Genomic DNA, 11989 nt, shown 5'->3' with positions numbered 1-11989 from the left:
CCCACAGTGCAGAGCCCATTTGAGCCTTCCAGCCACACCGAGCCCCCCACTTCCTCCTACAAACTTATGCTTGGTATCACTGCTTCCCGAGTTAGTCACTTCTCTGATATCCTCTTCATACCTGGCACCCTACACTGTGGGATTAGTGTTTCTTTTAAGAGTTCCAGATCCTCCCATGGTTAAACTAGATCAACAATGCCAGGAAGTGGAAGATGTGGATGAAAAGTGACAGTTAATGGAAGCTTAAAATAGTCCCAAGCCTTTTGCTGGTTGCAGAACAATTCTGTGAAAAGATGTGCAAGAACAGGAGGTCATTCAGCTCGAGGATATTTTGATTATTAGATTAGGGCTGATCTGTAACTTAACTCCACTGACCTGCCTTTCATACATATACCTTAATACACTTAACCAACAAAAATCTAAAAGCTTCAATTAACTCCCAGCACCAAACTTTGAGCTACCTAACAAACAGAAATTTAACAATCTTATCTAAAACTCAATTTCCTCACTGCAGCCGATTAAAGATAAACGATCCCTGGAAAGGTGAGTTTTTAAAAAAAATTTACTCCATCCTCAAAGTTACAAAGCCAACGCTCAGAGGCGCGGGCAAACCCATTCCTTGCTTGCTCCAAAAACCAAATTCAAATTCCAATTGATTCCAATTCAAGGTCCCCTTGAGAGAGACAAACAAGATCCAAGCTGACAAGATGAGGCATTGCACCCCATCTTGTGCTTGATCTGAGCCCCAAGTGCAAGAAGCCGCTGTGCCGGTGAGCCAGTTAACTGGAGTTACCTGCTGTTGGAACTCTCAAGGCTAACAGGTGCCTATTTTCAAAATAAATCCCCTTCAATTCAATTCCTTGTAGTGTAGCAAGGCTTCATCTGCACATCTGGGCAAGAGGGGCAGGGGGGTTTCACCTTCTGAATCTCAGAGCAGTTCTGTAAAATACTTGGTGCAGCCATGAAGAAAACTACTGGAAGGACACAAACAACAATAACCATCCCTTTAAATTTAGATAATTGTGCAGAACTAATCATGACCACAAAACACACCTTAGGTAATAGTTAAGTCAATAACATGATAATCAACACATCGCCATTCTGAATACCAGATGTTGCCATCACAAAATTTACATCAAAATAATAAAAAAAACCTTTGAACATGGAGTCAGCAGATTTTCCATCAACATTTAATTCCATATCTCTGTTGTGATTTGTTCAGTCTGTACAAGGAGTTAACAAACTGCATGGAGTTTATGAATATACAACAACCGTGAGTGGTGATTTTTAATAGACTGTACAGTCTTTATTTACAGAATGAAATGACAATGCAGCAACTATTTAAAATGGTGATTTGAAAGCAGGGCATTCCCTGTCACACACTGATTTTATTTTTACAGTGACAGACAGTAAAGACGCAGCCACTGTGGGTACAGAACAGACTGCACTCTCAGCAATCACAGCTCTGCAGGCATTACTATAATGCAATTACATTACCAGTCTGGTTACACACTTCACAGCTTCAGAGCAGAGTCTCTGAGCAGCTTAGTCATCAACGGTGATGTTACGGAACAGGTAGGACATGGATTCTCCATTGTGGATACGGCGGATAGCTTCCGACAGTATCATACTGACATCCACAGTTTTGATCTTGGGGCATTGTAGCTTTTGCACCTCATGGGGAATGGTGTTTGTTACAACCACCTTCAGGAAAAAGAAAGGTTTAAATCATATTTCAATTCGAGTAAAGTGAAAGGCAAAATCCCGCAAAAAATGCTGGAAACAGGCACAGGTGTTGGTCAAAAGGGGCAGTGCTGTTGTGGGAGGGACAGTCTTGTTGGTGCGGGGGATGGGGGGGGGGGGGGGGGCGCACGGCGGGAGGGGCAGATATACCCCAGGTCAGTATACAATGGACAAGTCTACATTTTGAGCTGGGCCCTTCAGAACTTGGAAGATTAATAAATATTTAGATACAATTAGCATGGCGGCATCAGGGGAAAAGAAACTAGCAGCAACAAGAGAAAATTACTGAGTGCTGATATAAAAGAACATTTCACTTTCAGTGCAGAAAAGCATGAAGAGGTTAAAGAGATAATAAAACAGTGTAGCACGAGGCTGAACTTAAACCAAATATAAAATCATGACATTTCTTTAACCAAGTTCATCCTTCAAAACTACTTTGGTTCAATGTCAATCCTTGTCTGGTCATGCTGCTGTGAAGTGTCTTGAAACATTTTGTTTAAAAAGGCCAGAGTTCCATTTGCTTAAGCTCTTAGCTAACCTTTGACAAGGTCCCGCATAAGAGATTAGTGAGTAAAATTAAAGCTCATGGTATTGGGGGGAATGTATTGGTGTGGAGAGGGAACTGGTTGGCAGACAGGAAGCAGGAATAAACAGGTCCTTTTCAGAGTGGCAGGCAGTGTCTAGTGGGGTATCGCAGGGTTCAGTGCTGGGACCCCAGCTGTTGACAAAATACAGTAATGAGTTAGACAAAAGAATTGAATGTACTATCTCCAAACTTGGACACTAAGCTGGGTGGCAGTGTGTGTGTGGGGAGGATGCTAAGAGGCTGCAGGGTGACTTGGACAGGCTGGCTGAGTGGGCAAATACTTGGCAAATGCAATATAATGTGGATAAATGTGAGGTTATCCACTTTGGTGGCAAAAACAGGAAGGAAGATTATCTGAATGGTGGCAGTTTAGGAAAAGGGGAAGTGCAACGTGACCTGGGTGTCATGGTGGAACAGTCGCTGAAGGTTGGCATGCAGGTACAGCAGGTGGTGAGGAAAGCTAATGGCATGCTGACCTTCATAACAAGAGGATTTGAGTATCGGAGCAAGAGGGAGCTGGACGTGGCCCTTGTGGCTAAAGGGATCGAGGGATATGGAAAGAAAGCAGGAGTGGGATACTGAAAGTGACTGATCAACCATGATCATATTGAATGGTGGTGCAGGCTGGAAGGGCCGAATGGCCTCCTCCTTCACCTATTTTCTATGTTCACCTTTAGCGTACACAGCCAATCATTCCACCCTGTACAATCTCACATTTACAGCATGTTAATACCTCATTAATCGCCGACTCCTCGATCAGACAGGGGGCATCAGCTGAAAGAAGACCATGAGTAGCCATGACGTATATTTTATATGCTCCTCGCTCCTTCAGAATCTCAGCAGCTGCTACAAAACCATCAACATCATCAATAATGTCGTCCTGTGGGGAAGGGGAGAATATAGAAGGAAGATAAAGAAAAACAACTGGAAACAGCACATGCCAGAGACACACAACCAACACCTCACTTTGTGGAAAAGGGTATTACTTACAGCCACCACCACTCAGATCAGTTTAATTTCCCATCTATTACATTCCTGTCAATGCAATCATACTGCCAACAAACTGGCCGGGGAGCCAGTGGCGTAGTAGCATTGTCACTGGGCCAGTGATCCAGAGACCCAGACTAATGCTCTGGGGACCCGGGTTCGAATTCCACCATGACAAATGGTGAAATTAGAATTCAATCAAAATCTGGAATTAAAAGTCTACTGATGACCATGAAACCATTGTCAATTGTCGTAAAAACTCATCTGGTTCACTAATGTCCTTCAGAGAAGGAAATCTGCTGTCCTTACCTGGTCTGGCCTACATGTGACTCCAGAGCCATAGAAATGTGGTTAACTTTCAACTGCCCGCCAAGGGCAACTCAGGATGGGCAATAAATGCTGGCCAGCCAGCGACGCCCATGATTCACAAATTAAAAATATATATAAATGCAGGTTTCTTCTTTCCTTAAAATCAATCCTGTCGAGGATTAATTTGTTTTTCATCTGGATTCAGTAAGCTCCCACAGTTAGAGTATGAAACTAGGGAAGTAATTATGGGAACAAAAATTGCAGAGGAGTTTGATAGATATTCTGCATCGGTTTTTACGGCAGAGGAGACTACAAACAGCCCAAAAATAATAAAAAAATACAGGGGAGGAATTAAATACAGTCACCATCAGAAAGCATTCTGAAGCGAGGGTGAACAGCCAGAGGTCATGGTACATATTAGTACCAACGACATAGGTAGATAGAGTGATGAGGTCCTGCAGCAGCAGTTTAGGGAGTTAGGTAGAAAGTTAAAAAGCAGGACCTCTAGGGTTGTAAACTTAGGATTACTCCCTGTGCCACGTGCTAGTGAGGCTAGGAATAGGAAGATAGTGCAGCTCAACACGTGGCTAAACAGCTGGTGTAGGAGGGAGGGTTTCAGATATCTGGACCATTGGGGTCTCTAATGGACCTATATGGGTTGCATCTAAACCGGAAGGGAATAAATATTCTGGCTGGGAGGTTTGCGAGTGTCGCAATGGAGGATTTAAACTAGTTTGGCAGGGGGTTGGGGACCAAAGCAAAGGTAAATTAGCTGAAGGGGAACTGGAGATTAGGACCAGTAAGACTCAGAGAAACAGCAGGCAGGGTGGGATTGCTAATCAAAGAGGGTCTGGTGGACTGAAGTGCATTTGTTTCAATGCGAGAAGTGTAACAGGTAAGGCAGATGAACTTAGATTATTACTAGGAACTATGATGCTGCTATTACAGAGACTTGGTTAAGGGAAGGACAGCATTGGCAGCTTAACATTCCAGGATACAGATGTTTCAGACGGGATAGCGGGGGACGTAAAAGGGGTGGGGGAGTTGCACTACAGGGTTAAGGAGAATATCACAGCTGTACTGGGGGAGGACACCACAGAGGGCTCATACAGCAAGGGAATATGAATAGAGCTCAATGTTGGGGGTTTACTATAGGCCGCCCAACAGTCAGCAGGAGATAGAGGAACAGATATGTAGGCATATTTTGGCAAGGTGTAAAAGCAACAGGGTTGTTGTGGTGGGAGATTTTAACTTCCCCTATATTGACTGGGACTCACTTAGGGGCATGGATGAGGCAGAGTTTGTAAGGAACACCCAGGGGGTAGTCCAACTAGGGAAGGGGCCGGACTGGACCTGGTATTGGGGAATGAGCCCGGCCAGGTGGTCGACGTTTCAGTAGGGTAGCAGTTCGGGAACAGCGACCACAATAAGCTGTAAGATACTGATGGATAAAGATAAGTGTAACCCTCAAGTGAAGGTGCTAAATTGGGGGAAGGCTAATTACAACAATATTAGGCAGGAACTGAAGAAGATAGATTGGCAGCAGATGTTTGAGGACAAATCAACATCTGGCATGTGGGAGGCTTTCAAGTGTAAGTTGATAGGGATTCAGGACCGGCACATTCCTGTAAGGATAAAGGATAAGTATGGCAAGTTTTGGGAACCTTGGATAACGAGAGATATTGTGAGCCGAGTCAAAGAGAAGGAAGCATTTGTCAAAGCTAGGAGGCTGGGAACACATGTCGCAAGTGTGGAATACAAGGAAAGTAGAAAGAAACTTAAGCAAGGAGTGAGAAGGGCTAAAAGGGGTCACGAAAAGTAACTGGCCAGCAGGATTATGGAAAATCCCGAGGCTTTTTATACATATATAAAAGAGCAAGAGGGTAGCCAGGGAGCGGGTTGGCCCACTCAAGGTCAGGGGAAGGAATCTATGCATGGAGCCAGAGGAAATGGGTGAGATATTAATTGAGTACTTTGCGTCAGTATTCACCCAAGATAAGGACTTGGTGGATGATGAGTCTGGGGAAGGGTGTGTAGATAGTTTGAGTCACATTGAGATCAAAAAGGTGGTGGTATTGGGGTTCTTGAGAAACATTAAGGTAGACAAGTCCCCAGGGCCTGATGGGATATACCCCAGAATACTGAGAGAGGCAAGGGAGGAAATTGCTGGGGCCTTGAGAGAAATCTTTGTATCCTCACTGGCTCCAGGGGAGGTCACAGTAAGAAGTTTAACAACACCAGGTTAAAGTCCAACAGGTTTATTTGGTAGCAAAAGCCACACAAGCTTTCGAGGCTCTGAGCCCCTTCTTCAGGTGAGTGGGAATTCTGTTCACAAACAGAACTTATAAAGACACAGACTCAATTTACATGAATAATGGTTGGAATGCGAATACTTACAACTAATCCAGTCTTTAAGAAACAAAACAATGGGAGTGGAGAGAGCATCAAGACAGGCTAAAAAGATGTGCATTGTCTCCAGACAAGACAGCCAGTGAAACTCCAGGGGAGGTCCCAGAGGATTGGAGAATAGCCAGTGTTGTTCCTTTGTTTAAGAAGGGTAGCAAGAATAATCCAGGTAATTACAGGCTGGTGAGCCTTACATCAGTGGTAGGGAAATTATTGGAGAGGATTTTTCGAGACAGGATTTACTCCCACTTGGAAATAAGTGGAAGTATTAGCGACAGGCAACATGATTTTGTGAAGGGGAGGTCGTGTCTCACTAACTTGATCGAGTTTTTTGAGGAAGTGACGATGATGATTGATGAGGGTAGGGCAGTGGATGTTATCTATATAGACTTCAGTAAGGTCTTTGACAAGGTCCCTCATAGCAGACTGGTGCAGAAGGTTTTTTGGATTAGATTAGATTAGATTTGGATTAGTTTTTTGGATTAAATTGGATTAGACACTGGCTCAATGGAAGAAGCCAGAGAGTGGTTGTGGAGGATTGCTTCTCTGAGTGGAAGCCTGTGACTAGTGGTGTGCGGCAGGGATCAGTGTTGGGTCCATTGTTGTTTGTCACCTATATCAATGATCTGGATGATAATGTGGTAAAATGGACCAGCAAATTTGCTGATGATACAAAGATTGGAGGTGTAGTGGACAGTGAGGAAGGTTTTCGAAGCTTGCAGAGGGATTTGGACCAACTAGAAAAATGGGCTGAAAAATGGCAAATGGAATTTAATGCAGACAAGTGTGAGAAATTGCACTTTGGAAGGACAAACCAAAGTAGAACGTACAGGGTAAATGGTAGGACTCTGAAGAGTGCAGTTGAACAGAGGGATCTGGGAATACAGGTACAGAATTCCTGATAAGTGACGTCACAGGTGGATAGGGTCGTAAAGAGTGCCTTTGGTACATTGGCCTTTATAAATCGGAGTATCGAGTATAAAAGTTGGAGTGTTATGGTAAGGTTATATAAGGCATTGGTGAGGCCGAATTTGGAGTATTGTGTACAGTTTTGGTCACCTAGTTACAGGAAGGATGTAAATAAGGTTGAAAGAGTGCAGAGAAGGTTCACAAGGATGTTGCCGGGACTTGAGAAGCTGAGTTACAGAGAGAGATTGAATAGGTTGGGACTTTATTCCCTGGAGCGTAGAAGAATGAGGGGAGATTTGATAGAGGTGTATAAGATTTTGATGGGTATAGATAGAGTGAATGCAAGCAGGCTTTTTCCACTGAGGCTAGGGGAGAAAAAAAACCAGAGGGCATGGGTTAAGGGTGAAAGGAGAAAAGTTTAAAGGGAATAATAGGGGGGGGTTTCTTCACGCAGAGAGTGGTGGGAGTGTGGAATGAGCTGCTGGATAAAGTGGTAAATGCGGGGTCACTTTTAACATTTAAGAAAAACGGACGGGTTCATGGATGAGAGGGATGTGGAAGGATACGGTCCAAGTGCAGGTCAGTGGGACTAGGCAAAAAATGGTTCGGCACAGACAAAGAAGGGCCAAAAGGCCTGTTTCTGAGCTGTAATTTTCTATGGTTCTATGGTAAGGTGAAGTCGCATGGGAACAGAGGTGAGCTGACAAGATGATTTGATTTATTATTGTCACATGCATTAGCATACAACAAAAAGTATTGTTTCTTGCACGCTATACAAAGCATACCGTTCATAGAGAAAGAAACGAGAGAGTGCAGAATGTAGTGTTACAGTCATAGCTAGGGTGTAGAGAAAAATCAACTTAATGCAAGGTAGGTCCATTCAAAAATCTGATGGCAGCAGGGAAGAAGCTGTTCTTGATTCAGTTGGTACGTGACCTCAGACTTTTGTAGCTTTTTCCCAGTGGAAGGTGTTGGAAGAGAGAATGTCTGGGGTGCGTGGGGTCCTTAATTATACTGGCTGCTTTGCCAAGGTAGCGGGAAGTGTAGACAGAGTCAATGGATGGGAGGTTGGTTTACATGGATACAGAACTGGCTCGGTCATAGAAAGAAGTCTCACAACACTAGATTAAAGTCCAACAGATTTATTTGGTAGCAAAAGCCACTAGCTTTTGGAGCGCTGCCCCTTCGTCAGGTGAGTGGGAGTTCTGTTCACAAACAGGGCATATAAAGACACAAACTCAATTTACAAAATAATGGTTGGAATGCGAGTCTTTACAGGTAATCAAGTCTTAAAGGTACAGACAATGTGAGTGGAGAGAGGGTTAAGCACAGGTTAAAGAGATGTGTATTGTCTCCAGCCGGGACAGTTAGTGAGATTTTGGAAGCTCAGGCAAGTCATGGGGGTTACAGATAGTGTGACATGAACCCAAGATCCCGGTTGAGGCCGTCCTCATGGTTATCAGTCTGCTCAGCGACTTTGCGTTGTCGTGAAGGCCGCCTTGGAGAACGCTTACCCGAAGATCAGAGGTCGAATGCCCGTGACCGCTGAAGTGCTCCCCAACAGGAAGAGAACACTCTTGCCTGGTGATTGTCGAGCGGTGTTCATTCATCTGTTGTTGTAGCGACTGCATGGTCTCCCCAATGTACCATGCCTCAGGACATCCTTACCTGATACGCTGCACTCTCTCCACTCACATTATCTGTACCTTTAAGACTTGATTACCTGTAAAGACTCACATTCCAACCATTATTTTGTAAATTGAGTTTGTGTCTTTATATGCCCTGTTTGTGAACAGAACTCCCACTCACCTGATGAAGGAGCAGCGCTCCGAAAGCTAGTGGCTTTTGCTACCAAATAAATCTGTTGGACTTTAACCTGGTGTTGACAGACTTCTTACTGTGTTTACCCCAGTCCAACGCCGGCATCTCCACATCATGTCGGTCATAGAAGACAGAGTAGCAGCAATGGAAAGGTACGTTCCTGAATGGAGGGCTGTGACAAGTGGCGTTCCTCAGGGATCAGTGTTGGGACCTTTGCTGTTTGTAATATATAAGTTTGCGGACGACACAAAGGTTTGTGGATTTGCGGATAGCGATGAGGACCGTCAGAGGAGACAGCAGGATATAGATCGGTTGGAGACTTGGGCAGAGAGACGGCAGATGGAGTTTAATCCGGACAAATGTGAGAACGCATTTTGGAAGATCTAATACAGATGGGAAATACACAGTAAATGGCAGAACCCTTAAGAGTATTGATAGGCAGAGGGATCTGTGTGTACAGGTACACAGGTCACTGAAAGTGGCAACGCAGGTGGAGAAGGTAGTCAAGAAGACATACGGCATGCTTGCCTTCATTGGCTGGGGTATTGAGTGTTGGCAAGTCATTTTACAGTTTTATAGAACATTGGTTAGGCCGCACTTGGAATATAGTGTTCAATTCTGGTCATCACACCATCAGAAGGATGTGGAGGCTTTGGAGAGGGTACAGAAAAGATTTACCAGGATGTTGCCTGGTATGGAGGGTATCAGCTATGAGGAAAAGTTGGAGAAACTTGGTTTGTTCTCATTGGAGCGACGGAGGTTGAGAGGTGACGTAGAAGGTGCAACACCTGCCCCTTTACCTCCTCCCTGCTCACCATCGCAGGGTGTAAACACCCCTTTCAGGTGAAGCAGCGCTTCACATGCACCTCCTTCAATCTGGTTTATTGCATTCGCTGCTCCCAGTGCGGTCACTCTACATCAGAGAGACCAAACGCAGACTGGGCGACCGCTTTGCTGAACACCTTCGGTCCGCAAGCAGGACCCAGAGCTTGCTGCCGCTTTGCCACTTCAACACCGCCCTGCCCCTCCTGTCCACATGTCCGTCCTGGGCCTTTTGCAATGTTCCAGCGAATTCCAACGCAAACTGGGGGAACAGCAGCTCACCTTCCGATTGGGCACTTCACAGCCTTCCGGCCTGAACATTGAGTTCAACAACTTCAGAGCCTGAACTCTCCCCTCCACCTTCACCCCATTCCCATTTATTTTATTTCATCCTATTCATCCATTTTATCATGCTTCTTTCTCACCTCCGTTTCTCCACTTCTCCATTCCAGCTCTCCTACTTGCCCCCCACCTCCCGCCCTCATCGTATAAATCCCCGCTGATTCTCTTTGCTCTCAGCTCTGACGAAGGGTCATCTAGACTCGAAACGTTGGCTCGATTCTCTCCCCACAGATGTCAGACCTGCTGAGATTTTCCAGCATTTTCTGTTTTTGAATTGGAAAATCATGTTGCAGCTGTATAAGACTTTGGTTAGGCCACATTTAGAGTATTGTGTACAATTCTCGTCACCACACCACCAGCAGGATGTTGATGCATTGGAAAGGGTGCAGAAGAGATTTACCAGGATGTTGCCTGGTTTGGAGGATATGGACTATGAAGGAAGGTTGAACAAACTTGGATTGTTTTCATTGGAGCGTTAGAGGATGAGGGGGAACCTGATAGAGGTTTACAAGATTGTGACAGGCTTGGATAGAGTGGATAGGCAGAGTCTTTTTCCCAGGGTTGAAGGGTCAATTATTCGGGGGCAGAGGTTGAGAGTGAGAGGGGGAAAGTTTAAAAGAGATGTAAGGGGCAGGTTTTTCACACAGAGGGTGGTGGATGCCTGGAACGCGCTGCTGGAGGAGGTGGTGGAAGCAGATTCTATAACAACATTCAAGAGGCATCTGGATAGATACATGAATAGGCAGCGAATAGAGGGAATTGGACCACAGAGGCAAGAAAATATTAGATTAGAGAGGTATCTGTGTTGGCACAGACTTGGTGGGCCGATGGGCCTGTTCCTGTGCTGTATTGTTCTTTATTTACATCACTGTTTTACATACAAAACAGATAATGAAACTACCCATCAATCAATCACAAGCTGCCTTAAATTGCTCGTGATTAACAATAACCTTATACAATTTCATTCTTACCACAATGATGGCGATTCGTCCACCAACATCGCCAACCACAGTGATGGGCGGCTTCTCTTTCGGCATCATCACTGCATAATGGGAAAGAGACAAGTTATTTATATCATGCATATTGAGGCCAAAAAAGTTCCCTTCTTACCCCCTCTCTGGGAGTGAAACAAAAGGCACATTCCACACAGGCAGCATCTTATAGACACTATTTGATCAATTCTCTGAGAGGATGATGTACAATGCGGTTTATAGAAGTGACTGTGACATGCAGCGGAGCTGGAGGGGGAAAGGGTTTCAGTTAGTTTGTCAATTAGTAAAGGGATTGGCTGCTTCCCAGTTGTGCCTTAACCCAAAACGCATTTGGGGTCAATTTTTCAATTCCCTTAAAAATCTTGAATACTTGACAGTTGCAATGTTTGGAGCTGGGTTTGTGCCTCCACATCTTTGTGGCACTGCAGCCAGCAGAAGTGTAGGACTCGGCACATCAAGACTTTGCACTGACTCATCACTAAGATGTGGGCCTTTTCTTTCTGATGCTACATGATAGGATCAGCTCAGTGTTGCATACAGCAACGGTGACATAAAATATTCAATTTTATAAAGAGAAAAATAAGAGGCAAAGCTGTAAACTGAGCAGAGATACAGAAAGAGCATCTCATGTGTCACAGTTCCAAATTTCAGAGCAATTGGCTGTGGGAAAACCAGGGTCAAAAGTGGCAATGGCCCCAAAAATTCCCAATCAAGTCATACCCTCGATAAATGTTGGACTGATATGCCCAGGCTGGAAAGGAAACTTAACCACCATTGGAAAAGGTGCAAGGTCTGACAGCACTAGCGTGGGACCCAGAGTGTACCACCCTGTTGCAGAATGTGCATTTTATTCAGCTCCTGTATCACAGAGAACCTATTCACAGCATGCATTCACACATGGCAGAGTGAAGGTTCCTTTATTCCAACACCACCCAATGCACTCACAATGAGAATCAAGAGAAGCTGGAAGGCTTTTTCAAACACTGATAACTGAAGGTTTTGGTTTCCCTGCTCACTCTCCAGCCACCTCACTCATTGTTTACCTGCCACAAATGCAAAGAAACCAGTTCCA

At 44.7% G+C, this 11989-nt stretch overlaps 1 protein-coding gene across 1 annotated transcript in view; it reads right to left on the bottom strand.

Annotated features, from left to right (window-relative positions):
* Positions 1 to 1281: 1281 nt before the first annotated feature.
* The window catches only part of prpsap1 (phosphoribosyl pyrophosphate synthetase-associated protein 1), a 71544-nt gene continuing 60836 nt past the window's right edge, over positions 1282 to 11989 (bottom strand). The window contains exons 9-11 of the mRNA XM_078225881.1: positions 10897 to 10967; positions 3063 to 3209; positions 1282 to 1704 (exon numbers count right to left, since the gene is read on the bottom strand). Of these exons, the coding sequence (XP_078082007.1) occupies positions 1546 to 1704; positions 3063 to 3209; positions 10897 to 10967 (377 nt within the window). The 3' untranslated portion in view covers positions 1282 to 1545. The remainder of the gene's footprint in view (positions 1705 to 3062; positions 3210 to 10896; positions 10968 to 11989) is intronic.

This window comes from Mustelus asterias, chromosome 12 (genome assembly GCF_964213995.1).
Source record: "Mustelus asterias chromosome 12, sMusAst1.hap1.1, whole genome shotgun sequence".
In the NCBI taxonomy this organism is placed as follows: Eukaryota; Metazoa; Chordata; class Chondrichthyes; order Carcharhiniformes; family Triakidae; genus Mustelus; species Mustelus asterias.
The sequence above is the reverse complement of the archived record's forward strand: the minus strand, read 5'-3'. Positions and strand labels throughout refer to the sequence as shown.